Genomic DNA, 20,674 nt, shown 5'->3' on the forward strand with positions numbered 1-20,674 from the left:
AAGATAAATAAAGAAAACAAAAATGAGAAATCAATGTCAAAGCACTAAAATCGGCCCTCCACAACTCAATTTCAACAATAAAACTGAAATTTTCAGCATTATAAAATCCCGATCTATTTTCTCTTTTGAAAATTTCAATACTCCCTTCCCTCTTAAAGAATTCATGGTGTTTCTTCATCCCTCATTTCTCTCTTGACTCCTTTCATTTCTCATCGCCTCCGCCGCCGCCTGAGTAGATGAAAAGTAATCACCCACCATGTCGAACCTACCAACCTCTCTCTCTGAAGTCTGCCTCACACTTTTCCGTCTAGCCATGTCCATGGCCGATCCATGGCCCTTCTCCTAGAATTTTCCCCCAATCCACTTTTTTCTTAAAAGAAATAAAAGTAAATCCAGTTTCCGTAAATTTCTCAACGGAAGAGATATATCATGGGCAGCATACGTGGTTTCTCGCTCAAGCACATTTTCCGGCGTGTTTTCCGGTGGAAACGCTCAGCCGGTAGGTATCGGCGTGTCGATAGCAATTCGGGCCGGGTCGAACCGCTAAGCTGGACGGACCGGGTGAAGACGAAAGCGAAGGCGGTATTAGGTAGGAATATGGATCCGGGTCGGGGATACTTCCGGGTTGGTAAAGAAGAATGGACGGGCGAAATACCGAAAGGGCACATGGCGATTTACGTGGGGCAAAAAGATGGAGATATGGAGAGGATTTTTGTGCCAATTGTGTATATTAACCACCCGTTATTTAGGGATTTGCTGAAGGAGTCCGAAAGGGAATTCGGGTATGACCATCCGGGTGGGCTAACCATACCTTGTCGGATCTCGGAGTTTGAGAGTGTTCAGACCCGGATCAAGGCGGGTCAGTGTACCCGGAAGTTGCTGTCGTGGAAGAAAATGTGGTTTTGAATTTTTATGGGTTTGTGTTGTATTGTTAAGACGTGTATATACTTTTAGTTGTAAATATTAGTATTGTTTTCTTTTATAATCGAATTTTGGAATTGTTAGGTTTTATGGTTGTAAATTGTAAATATATACTATTCCACATACTAGTTTACAAAGTTTCGTCTACTTAGATCCATTCTGAAAATGAAAAGTTTTAAATATAGGACTATTTACACTATTAATTATGAAACTCACATGTTCTCTTTCTTATTTTATTAATTGCGTATTAAAACTTGTCTTAGTTATAACTTTAACTATTTTTTCCACATTAAACCTCTCTTCCTACTAGTATTTTTTTTATATTCGTGAATGAGTTGATGAGAATATCCAATTTATTGACGGAGATTGATAGCGTTTTTAGTATCGAGACAGCTTTAGCCTCGGCCCAAAAGACAACAATTTTACCGATGGACATGCTGGTAAAAAAAATAAGCTGCGGACTACGGCAACGGGTATTCTCTCGGAAATTCAGTAGGTAATTATCAAGGGATTACTCACCATCAGTAATTTTGTCCGTAATCTAACTTTATAAAGACGAGACTCTAAGCATTCAATTCTCTTTTGCATTATGAAAAAGAATAAACAAAGAACCCGGAATGAAGGTTATAAGTTTGCTCACTCAAAATGAGTCAAAATAAGATAATTAATTAAATCATTATAATCTTGGAGATAACCGCCCGACTAATCTGGGAGAGTCCTCTGATGGCGTCTCCGTCGTGTGTTCGGTCTCAAACTAGAAAGTGGGCTTCTCATATAACTTGATCACTTGTTATTAAATTATGACATTAACAGTAACTAGAAGTAAGAAACGAATAAATAAAGATTTGATTCCGTACTTAATGATAGACACGGACATAATTGGAGAAAGTAAAAAATAAAAGTAGAGTCGAGTTTGAGCCAAGATACTATAGAGGTCACCTTAATCAAGAATAAACTACTTCATAAAAGTGTGAGCACCGGCGCCTAACTCATATTTGTACTATAGTCTTGCAAATCACATTATAAAAGTAAATTACATTTAACAGGAAATATTACTCGTGAATTTAAAGCAAACAAGCCAGCAACAATTAGAGCTAATGTCAAAATAAAATAGGGAATGGTCACCAACTCCAAATATATGCTTTTTCCGTTCAACACTAACAAAACGAATATATAATGTAAACTCAAAAGCAAAACCAAACAAAAAATATACTAGAAAAAAAGGTGCAAGGAACAAAACGATCATATTCCAATTTCACAAACAATGCTACCTCTCAATCTCATCACTCTCACTCTCTCCATTTTGTTGAGCTCCATCGACGCCCACGTCTTCATCTATGGCGGCTGCTCCCAAGATAAATACCCTCCGAATTCCCCATACGAATCCAGCAAAATCTCCCTCCTCTCCTCCCTCGCCTCCTCCTCCTCCCGCACCCTCTACGACGCCATCTCCATCGCCAACGACACAGATTCCGCCTCCTACGGCCTCTACCAGTGCCGCGGCGACCTCAGCCCCCGCGACTGCGCCTCATGCATCGCCGGCGCCATCAACCAGGTCGCCGTGCTCTGCCCCGACACCTACGGCGCCAGCCTCCAGCTCGATGCCTGCTACCTCAGGTACGAGCGCGCCGACTTTTTGGGGAGATTGGACACCGGTTTGAGGTATAGGAAGTGCGGCGTCGGCGGGAACGTGGACGGGGAGTTTTGGCGGCGGAGGGACGACGTGCTGGCGGAATTGGAAGGGGCGGCGGGGTTCAGGGTGAGCGCCACCGGGGCGGTGGAGGGGTATGCGCAGTGCCTGGGGGATATGGCGGCGGGGGATTGCTCCGAGTGCTTGGCCGAGGCGGTGGCGAAGGTGAAGATGCTGTGTGGAGCGGCGCCGGCGGCGGATGTCTACTTGGCGCAGTGTTATGTTCGGTATTGGGAGTCAGGCTACTATACTACCTCTTCTTCTTCCTCAGGTTTTCTATTTAAAAAACAATTATTAGTGGATATAAAATAATGCAAACAGGGTGAAAAAGAAAGAAATATGAATTAATGGGGGTATATGAATATTAATTAAAATAAATAAAGTGAGATCCAAAGATGATTTGGGATGGAAACAAGTTGAACCATCTAATGGCATAAGTATATATTCTAATGCACATAATTGCGTCACCACCCCATATTCTTCATAAAGTTTAAATTAAAGCTTGCAACAAATTCGAACTTTATGTGCTTTTTCTTAGTGACTCGTATTATATATTTTTTCAGCCAGTAATTTGGGTATCTTATCTTGAACAAAGTTTTATTTGCTCCCCCTTCTCGAGAGAGTTGGAATCTTTTATTGTGGATTGTGGTTTGGTCTTGTATTATGCAGTATTTATTAAATATTGCAATTGTCGTGACCCACATTTGTGGTTTCTTAAAATTTAGAAATCTGCTTGAATTTGTGGAAATTTGTTTGCAATATTTAAAAGAATATTGTTGTATGAAATGCAGATTCCTCAAACGGAGATGACGTGGGAAAAACAGTGGCCATAATTGTGGGGGTGGTGGCCGGAGTCGCTGTTCTTATTGTATTTCTATCATTTTGCAGAAAAGCTCTTGGTAATATTCTTATTTACTTAATATACTTCTCTATATATAGTCTAGTTTTTAAACCAAAACCAGTGGTTCTAGTTCAAAATCCACAATAATTTAACATCTTTTTCCCAATTTTTAGCTGAATTGTTGGTTCGTAGTTTGAAAATTTTGAAACTGGAACCGAACCATACTTGTTCTTGGTTCGGGTTACGACTGGGCCTGGAACCATGATCAATGGTCATGAACGACGATTAATTGTCTAGTTCTGGATTGAATTGTCGGTTCTGATTTAAATATGTATTTCTACTACTGTCTACGTTAGTATCCGCTAACTGTGGCTAGTATTGAAAAATTTCAGGTTGAATTCTGGAGACAATAGTCACAAGATCAATATATATAGCAGATACCTGTGTATGGATGGAAAAAGGAAGCATCTATTGCATGTATTTTGTGTTGCTATTAAGTTTTGCACGAATTGTATTTGTTGGTGTAGTTGGTTCTATGATTTGTTTAAATTTATTAATTGCATCCAATGTTAATGTGAGTCTAGATATACCAAGCTAATGCTATGTTGTTGTATTGATTTAAATTTTTTTTTTTTGGCAAACTACTAACTATTGCCTCTTATATTTATTGCAAAAATATAAACGAAGCAATATTATTCGTCAGTTTTCAGTTTTCATAAATAAAACATAGATCACATTAAGGAACCAAAGTTTAATCACGGGATTAGCACAAATATAAATACAATTAATTCAATAAAACTCAAACTCGAGCCAAATCAAAGCCCCGAAGTAAACGGCACATTAGTCGCCGACGGCCAAGAATTCGCGGCAATTGAAATCTGTAATTTTTAACCATAATTTTCAATGAAATTATACTCTTTATTACTTTTATTCAAGTAAAATTATTTGAAACAATATTCAATAGGAGAAGACCACTTACACTTTTACACATATAAATACACTCAATCATTTGTCATTTTTTAAATCTTATAAAATGTATAACGTGGTCATGAAAATTGGATAATTATCCATAAAATTTTAAGGTTTGGCCCAATTTTGATTTATTTCACGCTTTTCAATTTTTGTATCATACATTAAGAATTACTCTATCAATCTTTCTATTTTTTTCTACTCGCCATAACTGTAGAAAATTGCACATGGACGAAACATACGTCGTTGTGAGGTAGATAACTATTCTTAAAATAAAATAAGTATTTTATTGAAAAAATAATCAAAAAGTCGAGCGTGCGGATCAATTTTGTTCGAGGGTATTCCGATTGAGTTTGATATAAGCGACTAGCCTATTATGGATGCGTAGGACTGTAGGAGGTGCCGGTGCTGATAGGCCATGCAATCATGGGTCACACAACGACATGGTGGTTTGGTAAAGTTGTTTTGTTAGGTATTTAAGTCGATTTTGACCTACTTTATGTTAAAATTCTTAATGTCTTGTCCCACATCAACTTGATAACAATCCCAATTCATCTATAAAAGTATGGATAACCCCCTCTATAAGGCCTTTTAAGGGGTGAGTGACCCATTTCTAATATGGTATCAGAGCGGGCCCAAGTCGATGATGGATTTTATCTCTTTATTCTTTTCTTGCCTATCCACGTGATGGAAGTCCGATGTGTCATTCCAGCTCACGTGAATTCTTAATGTCCTAGCTCATCTATAAGAATATGGATAATCCTTCCCTTGATGTTTTTTCTAATGTTAAATAAAATTAAATGGATGACTCGTGGTAAATCCGACTAACTCGAATTCCAACTCAATGTTTGTTTTCTAAAATTTAAGAAGGGATATTGGTCCCATAAACCATGAACTTTGGCAAGACTATGATATTTTCCATGAAGTTTAAAATTAGTTTAAAATATTAGAAATTTTACATTCCGTTTGTTATTTTCCAACCCAGCCTAAATAAGATATCTTCGGCGAAAAACTTATATTATGTGTGCAACTATGAGATGTTTATAATATTTTCGACCACTTTTTAAGTTCGTGTCAAGCATGATAAAATGTCATGTAAAAAAACCCGTTGATTTAGTAATGTCAAGTAGGATAAAAAAAAGATACATAAGTAAGTCGAATATATCGATTGATATGCTATAGGAAATAACAAATAAAATATAAAGTTTGGTTGATTTCAAAGTTAGTGCCAAATACTAAAATTTGGCTAAAGTTCATGATTTTAGGAACTGATATCCCTTTTTTTTTTTAAAAAGGAAAAAGAAAAAGAGGGATTGAGGCGAAAATAATAAAGCGAGACCAATTGTGTGAGGAGCTTAAATTGTTAGTTATGGAGCTAATGAATAGATGAGAAAAATACAGTGGCCATAATTGTGTGGTTACTATCCTTTTGCAGAAAAGCTCTTGTAATCTCCTCACTATGTTTCACAATAGTATAGTCATTTATTCCATTTACTCCTTTCGTCCCATATAATTTGTTCCAGTTTTCTATTTCGGTCCGTCCCACATAATTTGTTCCATTTCATTTTTACCATTTTTTGTAGTGGACCCCATATTCCACTAACTCATTCCTACTCACATTTTATTATAAAACTAAGAGTAAAGACCAACACTAATCCTGAACATATAGTCATTTTATGATTTTGGTCCTAAACCTTATCTTTTAGATTTTTTGGTTCTGCACATATCAAAACGGATCACAATTGGTCCTCCGTCAATAGATCCTTTAATTTTTTAACAGTCAACGTGTTTAACCCAATTTTGACCAAATTAGACTTTTAATCATAATTTTTAAGTCACTAATTAATTCCCAAATTATTTTATTAAAATAATTGATGAGGGTGCACAATCTCTGCGGCCCACCGCGATTCATCTTCACAATCAAATAGGAAAGCAAAGAAGATTTGGAATTATCAGAAGATGGGAGATCAAGAAAGGGGTCGAGGACAAGAAGCTTGAGCGATCTCTTCGTTGACGGCGCCGCCCCTTTGGATTGCTACAGCCACCACGGGAACATCAACCCGCTGTTCGAGTCGCTCCCGGAGGCGGAGCTCCGGCGCCTGCGGTCGTCGCCGCCGCCAAAGTTCAAATTTTTAAGGGACGCGGGTCGCGGAGGATAAGCTGCTGCGGAGGCTGGCGCAGGAGAAGGCGGAGCTTCAGCAAGATTCGATTTTGGAAGATGGGTCTTTTCTCAAATTTCTTAATGTGAGAGACAAGATTCACAATCACGCAAAGCAGGTATTGCCATTGCCTTGTTCTCCAACAAATTAGTGAAAAAAATTGGAATGTTCTGAGTTAGTTGAAATTCATTAGTAGTTTGCTACTGTGTGTTTGATGATACTACACTACATAGATTGTTTTTATTTTGTGGATGTTTTTTTTTTCTTGAATTAGTGGCATTCTACTGATAAAGAGCAGATATTCTTCTGAAAATTGTGTTCTTGATTGATTTTTAGGCTTTCTGTGTGTGTGTTTTGAGTGGTGGTTAACATAGGTGATATTATCATTATTGAGAGGAGATTTTTGAATTTTGCTGTCAGTTCTGGTAATTTGGTGAAGAAATTTGAAATTTTGAGAACGAGATAGAATTGAATGAGATATAAATCTATTTGGTGTTTTCTAAAGAAAAATAATTAGGGAATTAATTAGTGATTTAAAAATCATGATTAAATGTCTAATTGGTTAAAATTGGGTTAAACCCGTTGACTTATAAAATTAACGGAATTATTGACGGAGGACCAACTGTGATCCGATTTGGAATGTGCAGGACCAAAAAATTCAAAAGATAAAGTTTATGACCAAAATCGTAAAATAGTCATATGTTCAGGACCAGTTTTGACCTTTACATATAAAGGTAGGACCCACATTCCACTAACTTTTTCAACCCACTTTTCATTACAATTCTTAAAACCCGTACCCGGTCAAAGTGACACAAATTATCCGGGACGGATAGAGTACCATTTACCCTTACTTGCTTACTTATCTCTCTACGGTTTAGTGATGTTACCGGACCCAGTTTTGGTTTCGAATTGCCTCATGTTTTGGTTCCACAAAAAGTGAAACAGGAATTGAGGTCACATTGATTCCAGTTTTTGTGAACTGAAACTAGTTTTTTGGGTTTAAAATCGATGGTTTTTTCAATTTTGAGTTGAATCACGGGTTCCCGGTTTGAATATTTTGGAACTGGAAACAAACCTTAGTTCATGGTTCAATTTACAATTGGCCCAATGACCACATCAATAAATTAAATAGTCTAGAACCGGCAATTAACGGTCAAGTTCCCATTCAAATTTATAACCCACGTCAAAGTGGAGAACTAAAACTGCAAAATTAGAAAAAAAGGACTAAATCTAGGGCTCTCAATTTAACATTGCTCTAAGATCGCATAACAAAATTGATGATCAGAAAATGAGAATGGACACAGGAGAGAGGGTTTCAATTTTCATCCATAAAACATACTAAAGAAAACAAAGTTACAATGACGAGATCAACACAACTCAACAATATGTAAATAATGACGAGATGAACACAAGTGGAGTACAATATTTTTCAAATAAATTCAATGAAACTCAGGAAATCAAAGCCCAGAAGTAAACGGCACATTGGTATTCGGCACCCAATGATCCACAAGAATGAAATTATCTGGCGCAAACTGCTCCGCTTCGGAGGTGTTGGTGATGACGTGATAACCAGGCCATTTGACCCGATTCTCTGTGGACGACCCGGGACCCGTATTCGCATACTCCGCATAATACAACGTATCCAAAGCGAAGGTCGTCCCCATCCACTCCAACCAACCCGCCGGGTGGATTAAGCCGCCCAACTCGGTCTTCATGAACACCGTGCGCGAGAACTCCCTCGCGGGGCGACCCAGATAGGTCCGGGTGAGTATCAGTAAGGGTACGAGTTCCGGGGTGGGCATGACTCGTGAGTTGTGGATGATGGTCCCCGTGTTCTGGTTCGGGTCGGTACGGAACTGTGAGGTGATCGTGTTGATCATTTCGGCCGGGATGCGAGCGTGGAAGCTGCAGTTCTGCAGCACGACCGCAGCATTGCCGATGACCATGTCGACTGTGCCATAGATGTCGCAGTCGCGGTAGAATTGGCGCTGGGAATGGGCATAGAGGGTGGCCTGGTAACCCTCGAAACTGCACTGGTAGAACACGGATAGGTTCGACCCGGAACGCAGCGCTACTGCCTGGCTCTGGGCTCCTGCCGTGTTCCGAAACGTGATGCCGCGGGCGATGAACCCGTCGCCCACTACAACTGTGAATTTAGCTAGGATATATCATGTTTCTGTACGTACTGTACTAAAAACTTCAAAAATCAAACATGGAGTATTAGTTAAACAAATTTAAGGTTATGTTGGTACAAGAACAATATTGGTTGGTTTCCATTTTAGAGTTTCGACTTAATACCAATTGAATTAAGTAGTAAGTAGGATTATTATATTTTCTTCACCAACATTTCTTGAATCCTGACTGAACTTAGACTCGTAATTAAATGACTCACCAACTGTGGCCGAGTTGAAGGTGGTGGAGCCGCCGTCGACGCTTCTACTTCCGGTGATAATAGTCCTCCCAATTCCATCCCCCAACAACATTACATTCCTCAAACCCCTTCCAATCTCCACATTCTCAACATACGTCCCCGCCTTCACATAAATCACATACCAATCGCTCCCCACCGGCCTACTTCCGCCCGCGGCCGCTGCTGCCACTGCCTCCCCTACAGTCGTGAAGTTCCCGGACCCGTCCTGTGCCACCACAACGTCCGACGACGCCGCAACAACGTCCGACGACGACTGCAGCAGCTTCCGGTGCCCAGGCCGGACCCACCTCGGAAACCCGTCCTTATAACCCTTCACACTATTAAAATTAGAAACGCCCTTGCTATTCAAAGCTAGGGCATTGCTCACCAACAAACTCACGTTGTTGGACATGATGGGAAAAACACTGTGATAATCATGGATACCGAAGTCCGCGAACCCGGCGGCGCACGTGTCCAAATTGGTGAGCGCCGTGCTCAGCCACGTCTGCACGTCGTCAGCTGTGCACTTGGTGTTTGGGTCCACGGTCTTGTTGAGCACGCGGATGGTTTCCTCGTAGAGGTCCACGCAGTCGGCCCAGGCCTCCCGCTCTCGGTCCGAACGGCAGTTTGGGCCAAGATGATGGAGGCCGCTCTTCGCGTGCATGCAGCGGTCCAGGGCGAGATGGGCCGCTGCCCTCACGAAGTCGGGCTTTCCTTTTATAGAAACTTTGTATTTAGGGTTGTTTGTGAGGAAATACTCGCATGGTTTAGGGTGTGGTGTTTGGCTGCTCCATGATTTCACGGCGGCAGCCGGAGAGGTCGACAGAAAGGACATAAGAAATAAGAGTAGGATTCTTCTTGTCGCCATTGTTGATGTATTTAAGCTTCTCTTTTGTGCAGTGTTCTTGTCTTGATTTCGGGAGATTGATTATATATTGCCTAACTACTTGAATTATGAGATTTGATTAGAATTTCTATAAAAGTTGACGACCTTGTAAAATTGGAGTAAATTGGCGAGGCATGTAACGCGTACACGAATATCTAATTGGCTAGTTAGGATTTTAACTAGATTATTATGGTGTTCGGTAATGTGAGTTAAGTTTTTTATATTCTGCTAGCTTATATCCTCTCTATTATCCCTAAGAAGATGCATGTCACGTCGGGTTGATGATACAAAATTTTATAGTTTGAAGTATATTTTAAATAAGTAGATATATATCTTAATTATGTAAAAAAAAAGAGAATATAAAATGAATATAGTAATAGAAAATGTGATTGATGTAATAATTAAAAGAGAGAGGAAAATGTGCATAATTAATTGGAGTACTAAAAAATGAAATTGTTTTAATGCATTAACCTGTAAATCAAGTACTCCCTCCGTTCCCTCACAGTTGAGACGAAACTTTTCGGCACGGAGTTTAAGAAAGGAATGCTGAGTATGTTAAATAAATAGATAAAAAAGTAAGAAAGAGAAAAAGGTAGAGAGAATAAAGTAAAAAGTGAATAAAGTAGAGAGAATAAAGTAAGAGAGAGTAAAGTAAGAAAGAGAAAAAAATTACCATATATGGAAATGACTCAACTATGAAGGAACTTCCCGAAATAGAAAAATGACTCAACTATGAGGGAACGGAGGGAGTAAGACGAAATTGGTTTATGTGAAAAATTTCACTAAGCTACGCAGATCTTATAAGCAACACGGTTCAAATAGCACTGCTACAATAAAGAAACTAACATACAAATACATTTTTGAATTAATGGCGAATCCAAGTGTAAGTGTGTAACACAATGTATAAGATCATATATACTCCATGGATAAGGTCATGTTAGACCAGTCTACAGATAGACGCGATGCAACGATCATTGTTGGCAATGATTTTAGCGAGCAGTCACATGTTGGAGTCATTGATAAATCCAAAGACAATATTTAATGAGTTTTTCTAACCTTGATGAACCGCAATGTGGTCAGTTGGTCCCATGTATCACTAGTAAAATTTGATGTCCCGGACATATGGACATGTGGTTTGTTTAGCCAATAACAATTACTACCTTCGTTCCACATTAAGTGTCATATTTAGTGTGGACACTGATTTTAAAAAATGTAAAGAAAAATAGATTGAATAAGTCAGTGGATTATGGATCCCACTTATATATTATTAGTTTTATAATAAAATGTGAGTAGAATTGGTTGGTGAAATATAGGGTCTACTTACCATTAATGTTAAAAAAAATGAAATGTAACTTCTATTGTTGAACGGACTAAAATTGCAAAATGTGGCACTTACTGTAGAACGGATGTAGTATAAAAAGAAAGGAAAAAAGCGAAAAGAGACTGATTTCTATCATTTATAAATGACTAATATGACATCATATGACAATATGTTTGGGCCATTAAATTTTTATTCCGGTAGCCCATTGGTTTGAACAATTATTTGCGAAAGGCAATTATATCATTTATTAATGCACGCGTTACATGCATGATCGGAATTAAATATACTATAGAAGGAATATTAATATTAAGCCATGTTTTTTAGCCAGTTATTAAAATACAAAATTAATCGACGTTGGATATTAAATATTTAGTCGTGCAGTCACATATGTTATGATGAAAAAAACAATTAATCTCAATTGGGATTTTATGAGACTCTTTTATCTTATATAATTGCCTATTATATCTGTGAATGACAGCAAAAGTCAACCTTTCTACACATGAATCCTGAAACCGGCCGTTCATATAACATTCCTAATCATAAATACAAACTGATGATAATTCAATTGATCTCAATTCTCAAATTCCATGACCAATTGATCTTTGTTTAGAAAAATTAAGAGTCTCGATGTTTTGCTGTTTTGTGTTGGTAAATCCCATCATTAATGTGTGATTGTTAAAAGCGTATAGGATTGTGGATGTCAATCGGGTCAACCCATTAGGATTTCGGTCAGACCAATTTAAATTACATTTTTAGTAGAGCAGAAATTTTCAATTCTAATTCTAAATATTCGAGATTCAAATTAGTCCTGTGAGCTTATCAGACTAGATGATAAATATTAAAACTAACTTTCGTATCTTTTACTCCCCCAAGTATTGATAGGTGTAAGTGTGAGATAATGGACCAAATTAGGTTTTGGGCCTGGGAATTAATTTGTGCTGGACTGAATTAATTCATTAGCCCATTCCTTATGTTTTGGGCCCAAATGGTGTTGGCCCGTTACTTACCTGGGATCGCCGATGGCTGCCGTGTGGCACTCCACAAGGATCATGACCGCTGGCAAGATTATGATATTTTGCACGAACTTTAAAATTGGTCTAAAATATCATAAACTTTACATTTTGTTTGTTACTCCCTCCGTCGCACAAAGTTTGTCTCAGTTTGACCCAGCGCAGATTATAAGAAATTGTTTGACTTTGTATTAAATGGAGATGTGTAGTGGAATAAGGGTCACACATTGAGGGGATTGAGGAGTGTATTTAATGTCTATTTTTGGAAGATTCCAATTGGGACAAATTTTGTGGAACGGATGAAAATGATAAAATAGGACAAACTTTGTGGGACGAAGGGAGTATTTTCTAACCCAGCCCAAATAAGATATCTTCGGCTGAAAACTTATATTACGTGGGCAACCGTGGGATGTTTATGATATTTTAGATCACTTTTTAAGTTCGTGTCAAGTAGGATAAAAAGTCATGTAGAAAACCGTGTTGATTTGATAGTGTCAAGTAGGATAAAAATGACACGTAAATTAGTCGGATATGGTAATTGATATGCTATGAGAAATACTCCATCCGTCCGCCATTAGGAGTCCCGGTTAGACTATTTATCTTGGGAGTATAAAAAATGACCCCACTATTCCCTTAATTTAGAAGCTGCAATTAATTTTAATCCACTTTGATCGCAATTTCTCACACTCTCTCTCTTAATGTTAGATTTCATTATTCCAAAGAATAAAGCAAATAATAATATAAATGAGTCCCACATTCCACTATCACACACTTTAATTATTATACTCAAACTTTTCTTAAAATCCGCACCCAACTCAACCGGGACTCCTATTCGCGAACGGAGGGAGTAACAAACAATATACTAAGCTTTGTGAGTATTTTAGACCAATTTCAAATTTAATGGCAAATACTATAATTTGGCTAAATTTCACAATTTTAGGGCCCTTTTAAGAAAAGGAAAAAGAAAAAGAGGATTGAGGAGAAAATAAAATAATAGCGCGAGACCAATTGTGTGAGGATCTACAATTGTTAGTTGTGGACTTAATGAACAGATGAGAAACTTGAAGGACTCATGTGCAAAATGTGAAAGTTGGCTCAAGTTAGTTGGAAAGATTCGTTGAAGCGGTTGCTTAAAGTCGGTTTGAAGTGCATGGAGGGAACTGGAGAGAGAGTAAGGGAGATTGATCGAGTGAAAGAGAAAGAATACTATCTCTGTGAGGCTGTGACGGTTGTGTGCGAGAGTGATTGAGGCGGCGAGACCAATTGTGTCAGGAATTTCAGCAGCTTCACCCACACCTACCGGAAATCTGCCGCCGCGATCGCCGTTTCAAACTCAAGGCCTGTTTTCACTATATTGATTTTGTATCTGCGGAATTGTTTTCTTGATTGGATTTTCTGTTTCTGCTGTTCGTTGATATGAAATGCTACATTTTCTTCAAAAATATACTGAAATTGATATAGTCTACTCTTCTTTATGTTTGTGAGTAGTGTATTTTTTATGTTAATTGTTTACAGTAACTTTTAAGTAGAGTATGTTTTTCTAGTATTTCCTTGCTTCAAGAACAACATCTTTTCCTTTTTTAAAATAGATATATAAGTTTTCTTGAGGCAGTGCTGTCGTATTAGGTGGAGTAGCTTTGATAAACATGTTGGGTTTTCCTTTTCTTGTTTTCATAGGTGGGGAGAAGAATGGCTTGCTTTTATGCCTGATAAGATTGATGAACAGTAGAGATGGGTGATGCAAAAGGTGTCCCACAGATCCCACCTAATGCAAATGTTAATGCAATGGTGCTTGTAGGAAACTTACATTGGTGGATAAGAGATTCTGAGATTGAAAGTGTGGTGATTCAGTATGGGAGAGTGAAGGAGATAAGGTTTTTTGGTGAAGAGGTGAATGGTAAGTCGAAAGGTTATTGCCTAGTTGAATTTTATAATTCTGCTGCAGCCTCTGCTTGCAAGTATGGTATGAATGGTCACGATTTTAACGAGAGAGCTTGTGTGGTGGAGTTTGTCACCCCACAGACCATAAAACAAATGGAAGATTCTTACATGGACAGGACTTATGGCCAGGCTCAGCTTCAAGCTCAAGCTCAAGCTCAAGCTCAAGCTCAAGCTCAAGCTCAACCTCAACTGCAAGGAAGGAATGTTGTTATTGCGGCCAATTATTCAAGTGGAGGAGACACAAGGAGAAATTTTGGAGGATCACAAGCACCATACAGGGGTCGAGGAGGGATTACTGGCCCTAGTTTCGGTATGATGCCACCTCAGGGCATGATGGGCCGTGGAACTGGTTACCGAGGCTTCTCAGGTCGTGGTGATTTCCGAGGGGGGATGCTTCCTGGAGTGGTCAACCCAGCTTATTTTGGTCAAGGAATGAATCCCAATGGAATGAACATGAACATGAGAATGGGTACTGGAGCTGGTTCAGGAATGTGGAATGATAGAAACATGGGTGGACATGGCAGAGGGTCTAGTAATGCGTCAGAATATGGGCCTCCTGGAGTGGCTCCTCCTGGAATGAGCATGATGGGGAGTGGAGGAATGGGTGGAACTCATCCAGGCATGTGGAATGCAATTACGAACATGGGTGGGCAGGAAGAACTTGGCAGAGAGTCTAGTTATGGTGGAGAGGCAAGTCATGAGAAAGGTGAAAGGTCTAGTGCTCCGCATAGGGAGGAGAGAGAACGATATGGCAGGGACTCCAGACGCAGAGAAGAAGAGAAGGATCGTGATCGAGATAAAGGACAGTCTTCGAGATCCCATAGCAGGTCTCGATCTAGGGATGCTGGTCGTGGGAAAGGGAGACACATGCCATCTGAATGATACGATGCCACATTTGGATCTGACAGCTCTTTCTTGTTTATGTTGGCCTCCTGCTTCAAAGAAGCTACTGGAAAGAACCGATTGGTTTTGTTTAAAGTCAGCTTAATTCGACTCAGTTTCATGCTATGGCTATATAACCTTGTGCTATAAACTTCACTGCCTTAGCATTCTTCTATTGCAAAATCCAGATCTGCAGTTTTCACCTTCTTTCCATTGCACTTGTTTTTCTTTGTCAAGCCTTATGACCAAATTTATAGAATGCCTAGTATGTGATGCATGTGATTACTTGATAATATTGAATACCACATGTATGTTTACTAACTTCACATTTCTATCAATATATTTTTCATTATTTACAAAAATGAGAGGTGTGAATGATGAAATAACTGGAAGTGATTTCTAAATGAAACGACAAAACATTCATTTTAAAGTTACCAAGTAACTGATTATTTGGTCGCATATTTAGCTAATGTATAGTATTTTCATGAAGTCTAGGATTCACCTATAGCTCAAACCTATATTATATATAGAGACTCACTGAATGAGTACAAGAAGTAGAGTTGATTTCTAAGGCATTTGTCTGTGTTTCTCATGTCTTTTATGGTTAATTTCAGAAGACAGATTAAAGCATAGTTGTGAGCCATACACCAATCAATAAATATTCTTTTAATTGGAATATTCTTGTAGGTTCCCTAGAAATCTTCCAGATTGTGTGATTTATGCTTCTGCAATCTGCACTTCACTATAGCTAATTAAATTCCAAGGAATTTTCTGTAATTATGGTACTCAGGAGCAGAGAACCATTAATTGCTGCACTCTGGGATATCGGTGAATGCTTTATACTACGAGTGCAAAGAAGCATTTATAACGAATATTGAGTCTTCTTGATCCTGGAAGAATTTGTGTGAAAAGTGACTTATCAGTTCTTGAAGAATATTTTTGAGCAGTTTCATTAGTATATTCCATGAAATTAGTTGCTCTTTAAGATTGTAAAAGTGATGTATGTCTTCTGGTCATGGAGTTGCAAAATCTTGTAAGCTGCATCGTAGATACGTATGTGTTGAAACGTGAAATGTTGCGTTAGCACAAGAGTTGTGCCTGTAAATGCAGTTTATCTCCTGTAAGCTTAGTTAGGCTGTGCCTGTATTTACAATGCATGGCTCAATTATTTTGTTGTAAACGTGTAAGTGTGCATGAAGAGCTTGTTGCCCTCTCTTCTTTATACTTTTTGGTTGATTATTCGTTGGATGAATCCAAGTCTTTGATCATCACCATTGTAGCATGCAAATTGGCAACAAATATACATATATGTTTTTCCGGAAGACACTTCATTTTCTATATTCGTTGACATTTAAATCATCAAGTTGAGTTGACCTTTTGCAAATTTAGTCACGAATTTTCAGATTTTTGCAATTATGTCATAATAGAATTAGTGTTAGATGATGTGGGTGATTAAAGTAAAAAAAAAACAAACTCTTCTATCAAATTTGTTCGTTCATTTCGTACTGCAAACAAGGATTCATCCTTCTCAAAATTATGTTCTAAATCCGTCATTGATCGTTTATCGCTAGACTCATTATCACTTCAGATCACCTGTCACTCTTTGCTATTGTTTCATGCATATAAATTGTGTGTATTTGGAAATGAACATAACAAACTATTGGGTAGTTGTTGAAAGATTTATTTCATAACGAATTCGGAATGGATGCTCTATATTTGGTATATTGATTTCAAGTCTTTCACCAAAATCTTCTCAATAATAAATGCAATGCATCATACATAAAAATTAAACAATTTAAAATGAGAATGATGGATTTAAACTTTTCCTTGATAATTAATACTCCTCCCTCAGACTTTTCATCAATGAAACACAGACCACATTAAGAAACCAAAGTTTACAATAATCACGGGATTAGCACAAATATAAGTACAATTAATTCAATAAAACTCAAAGCCCCGAAGTAAACGGCACATTGGTCGCCGGCAGCCAAGAATTCGCGGCAATGAACCTCCCCGGCGTGAACTGCGCGGCCACAGAGGCGCTCGTGATCACGCGATAGCCCCTCCAGCTAACCCGGTTCGCGGTGGACGACCCGGGACCCGTATTCGCATACTCGGCATAATACAACGTATTCAACGCGAAGTTCCCGCTCCACGGCATCCAACCGGCCGGGTTGATCAGCCCGTCCAGCGAGGTCTTCATGAAGACCGTGCGCGAGTACTCCTTCCACGGCCGGCCCAGGTAGGTCCGGACGGATCCCTGGACGGGCCGGAGGTCCGGGGCGGCCGTGACCCGAGAGTTGTGGATTATAATGCCCGTGTTCTGGTTCGGGTCGGTCCGGCCCTGGGCGGTGATGGTGTTGGTCCGGTTGGGCGGGTCGCGCGGGTAGATGTTGCAGTTTTGGAGAACGACGGCCGCGTTGCCGAAGATGAAGTCGACGGTGCCGTAGATGTCGCAGTTGCGGTAGAATTGGCGCTGGGAGTGGACGTAGAGGGTGTCTTGGTACCCCTCGAAGCTGCATTGGTAGAACACGGATAGGTCCGACCCGGAACGCAGCGCCACGGCCTGGTGGTTCCGCGCGCCCGCCGTGTTACGGAACGTGATGCCCCGGGCGATGAAGCCGTCTCCCACAGCAGCTGCAGTTGTTCCAATTTGGTTAATAAATGTTTAGTTTACAAAATATAGTCGTTTCATAGAAATAGACTATTTGGAGATAAAGTCAGAGAAATAAGAAAAAATGGTTGAAATAGCATAGCAGTCAGCAGATGGTGGGATCTATAAATGAGAAAATGAAAATATTTTCATAAATAAATGTGAACTATTATTATGAATTTATGGAACTTTTCATGCTTGTTTCTATATCTATTGGGATGAAGGAGTAATTTTGATTTGTTTGTGAATACAATTTTGCATGACATAACTTAGATGTATGTCATGCTTATTTATGTGTTTTTTAATATGATGTTTTCTAGAAGACAATTACGCGATGTATCCAAATAATTTATTTAATTCTATGAGCCAAGAAAAGTGTTATTTTCGGACAGTTTGAAAAAGTAAATTTTTTCATTATTCATAACCTCGCCATTTTTCAAATGCTTCATTATTTTTTCATTAGAAAAATAGTGAAGAATAAATGTGTTATATACGATATCCTCCTTCTACAAGCAACTCAATATTAATCTAATGTTAGAAATATTCTGGTCGTTATACACTTGATATCATTGTCCATTTGTCCTACTATCAACTCAAACAAATCAAGCATTACTATCAACTCAAAAAAATCAACCATATAAACCTACTGGATTTAGTAAAAAAAATTAACTATATATGCACAATGCATAGATATGTTGGTACAAGAATAATTTTGGTTCTTGGTATGCATGCACTCACTCATCACACATAAAAGTCACATTATTTCCATTTTAGAGTCTCAATTTCCAATTGCATCCACGACACATAAATCACCTAAACCAACTCAATTATATGCATTTAAATGAGTACTCACCAACCGTAGCCGATTTGAAGGTGGTGGAGCCGCCGTCGACGCTTCTACTTCCGGTGATAATAGTCCTCCCAATTCCGTCCCCCAACAACATAACATTCCTCACATCCTTCCCAATCTCCACATTCTCCCTATAAGTCCCCGCCTTCACATAAATCACATACCTCCCATTCCCCGACCGCCTCCCCGCGGCCGCCACTGCAGCCGCCACCGTCCTAAAATTCCCCGAACCGTCCAACGCCACCACAACGTTCGCCCTAGGGTTAGACGACTGCAGAAGCTTCCGGTCCCCGGGCCGGACCCACCTCGGAAACCCCTCTTTATAGCCATTCACACTAGTACTAGAATTAGAAACCCCCTTGTTCAAAGCTAGGGTATTGCTAAGCAACAAACTCACATTGTTGGACATGATGGGGAAGTTGGTGGAGTAGTCGTTGATGCCGAAATCCGCGAAGCCGGCGACGCACGTGTCTAAATTGGTGAGCGCCGTGCTCAGCCACGTCTGCACGTCGGTGGCTGTGCACTTGGTGCTCGGGTCAACGATCTTGTTGAGCGCGTGGACGGTTTCCTCGTAGAGGTCCACGCAGTCGGCCCAGGCCGCCCGCTCTCGGCCTGAACGACAGTTCGGGCCGAGATGGTAGAGGCCGCTCTGCGCATGCATGCAGCGGTCCAGGGCGAGCTGGGCCGAGAGGCGGAGGAAGTCCGGCTTTCCGTTTATGGAAACGTTGTATTTAGGGTTATGTGTGAGGAAATACTCGCATGGTTTCGGGTGTGGTGTTTGGCTGCACCATGATTTCACGGCGGAGGAGGAGGCGGAGATGGCCGGAGAAGCCGACAAAAATGATAGGAGGAATATGAGTACTAAGATTTTTGTTGTTGCCATTGTTGATGAGTGTTTTTTTATTTTTGTGTAGGGTTCTAATTGTTTAAATAGGGGGAGGGAGATTGGGAATTTGATGAGCTATGGAGTACCTAACTAGTTGAATTATGAGGTTGATGGATTGAAAATGGGGATTTTTGTGTGTTTATGGATATAATAGTGACTAATCATGGATTTGTTCAATATATGTTTATCCGGTTTGATATTAGTATAATTTGTATGAAAGTTGACCTTGGAGAATTGGAATAAATTTGGTGAGGCATGTAACGCGTACACGAATATATAACTGGCTAGCTGAGATTTTAATTAGATTAGTTATGGACTATGGTGCATATAATTGGTTAAATTTGATGTTGATTGACTAGATAAAATTTGTACGTAATTGCGTGTTCAAAAGCCATGGATGTTGCTGCTGCTTCTACACTTTACAATTGGCGATTGACTGCTTTTAATAAGGACAAGGATTTATACTAGTCAAATCAATCTTTCAAAAATTGGACTATTAAATAAACCAGTGAAACTATGTGCTCACGGTTTAATAAATTTTAATGAGTGAAAAATGTAGTTTAATTCAGTAAATTATAGATATAATAAAAGTTTTTTTAATAGATAATATATATACTTAAATATATTTTATATAAAATATTAAATCAATTAATTAATTTATAATAATATAAAATAATTAAAGTAATAATTATACATGGTATATATAACTAATACTTATCATTGTTATATAAGAATAATTAAAGTTCATGTTATGTCCTTCTCCAAAAAAAAAAAGTTCATGTTATGTCAAAAAAAAAAGTAGTGTAGTTGTTAAGGTGCCTTATAGCATGAATCGAAATGATTTATCGGCAAGTACCGCAAAAGTACAAATAAAATGTATATTTTTTAACACGACAGAAATACATACAAAATTATGAATTTGTGTCAAATCTTATCGTATTATCTCCTTATTGAATTTATAGGAGTACTATTTGAATTGAATGTTAAGCGCAAATAGCTAAAATATTAGCAGTAGTTTTTTCAAAACTTTATAAGCAAAACACTGCATCCATCTACTAATATACAACACATATTTTAATGTAAAATTAGTTAAGTTAAAAATAAATAAATAGAAATTGGGAATATTGTTAGTAGATTAAAGAATTGTCCTAATTGCTAAAAATTTTACTAAAGTTGCTAATTTTTGTGAATGGCCTCATAAAAAAAATATGACTATTTTATTGTGAACAGAGCTCTCGGCTAGTTTAATTTTAAC

General features: G+C 38.7%; 4 protein-coding genes and 1 pseudogene across 4 annotated transcripts; 3 read left to right on the plus strand and 2 right to left on the minus strand.

The window, feature by feature from the left end:
- The first annotated feature begins 40 nt into the window (after positions 1 to 40).
- On the plus strand, positions 41 to 1,162 carry LOC125224488 (auxin-responsive protein SAUR36 pseudogene; annotated as a pseudogene).
- A 979-nt stretch (positions 1,163 to 2,141) lies between these two features.
- Positions 2,142 to 4,142, plus strand: PDLP8 (plasmodesmata-located protein 8). The gene is made up of 3 exons (XM_048122135.2): positions 2,142 to 2,882; positions 3,403 to 3,510; positions 3,845 to 4,142. The coding sequence occupies exons 1-3, from the start codon at positions 2,186 to 2,188 to the stop codon at positions 3,847 to 3,849; spliced, it is 810 nt and encodes a 269-aa protein (XP_047978092.1). The 5' UTR covers positions 2,142 to 2,185; the 3' UTR covers positions 3,850 to 4,142.
- Positions 4,143 to 8,037: 3,895 nt separating this feature from the next.
- LOC125217715 (putative pectinesterase/pectinesterase inhibitor 17) lies at positions 8,038 to 9,867 on the minus strand. Its single transcript, XM_048119236.2, has 2 exons — positions 8,973 to 9,867; positions 8,038 to 8,726 (listed from the first exon to the last, which is right to left on the minus strand). Exons 1-2 carry the CDS (start codon positions 9,856 to 9,858, stop codon positions 8,038 to 8,040), a joined length of 1,575 nt encoding a protein of 524 aa, XP_047975193.2. The 5' UTR covers positions 9,859 to 9,867.
- A 4,030-nt stretch (positions 9,868 to 13,897) lies between these two features.
- Positions 13,898 to 15,168, plus strand: LOC148933156 (uncharacterized). Its single transcript, XM_089062239.1, has one exon. It carries the CDS (start codon positions 13,939 to 13,941, stop codon positions 15,028 to 15,030), a length of 1,092 nt encoding a protein of 363 aa, XP_088918365.1. The 5' UTR covers positions 13,898 to 13,938; the 3' UTR covers positions 15,031 to 15,168.
- Positions 15,169 to 16,842: 1,674 nt separating this feature from the next.
- LOC125219548 (pectinesterase 2-like) lies at positions 16,843 to 19,447 on the minus strand. Its single transcript, XM_048121559.2, has 2 exons — positions 18,537 to 19,447; positions 16,843 to 17,667 (listed from the first exon to the last, which is right to left on the minus strand). The coding sequence occupies exons 1-2, from the start codon at positions 19,414 to 19,416 to the stop codon at positions 16,979 to 16,981; spliced, it is 1,569 nt and encodes a 522-aa protein (XP_047977516.1). The 5' UTR covers positions 19,417 to 19,447; the 3' UTR covers positions 16,843 to 16,978.
- Positions 19,448 to 20,674: the final 1,227 nt, after the last annotated feature.

This window comes from Salvia hispanica, chromosome 1, assembly GCF_029641045.1.
Source record: "Salvia hispanica isolate PSC_SH4W2 chromosome 1, Shi_PSC_v1, whole genome shotgun sequence".
Classification (NCBI taxonomy): domain Eukaryota; kingdom Viridiplantae; phylum Streptophyta; class Magnoliopsida; order Lamiales; family Lamiaceae; genus Salvia; species Salvia hispanica.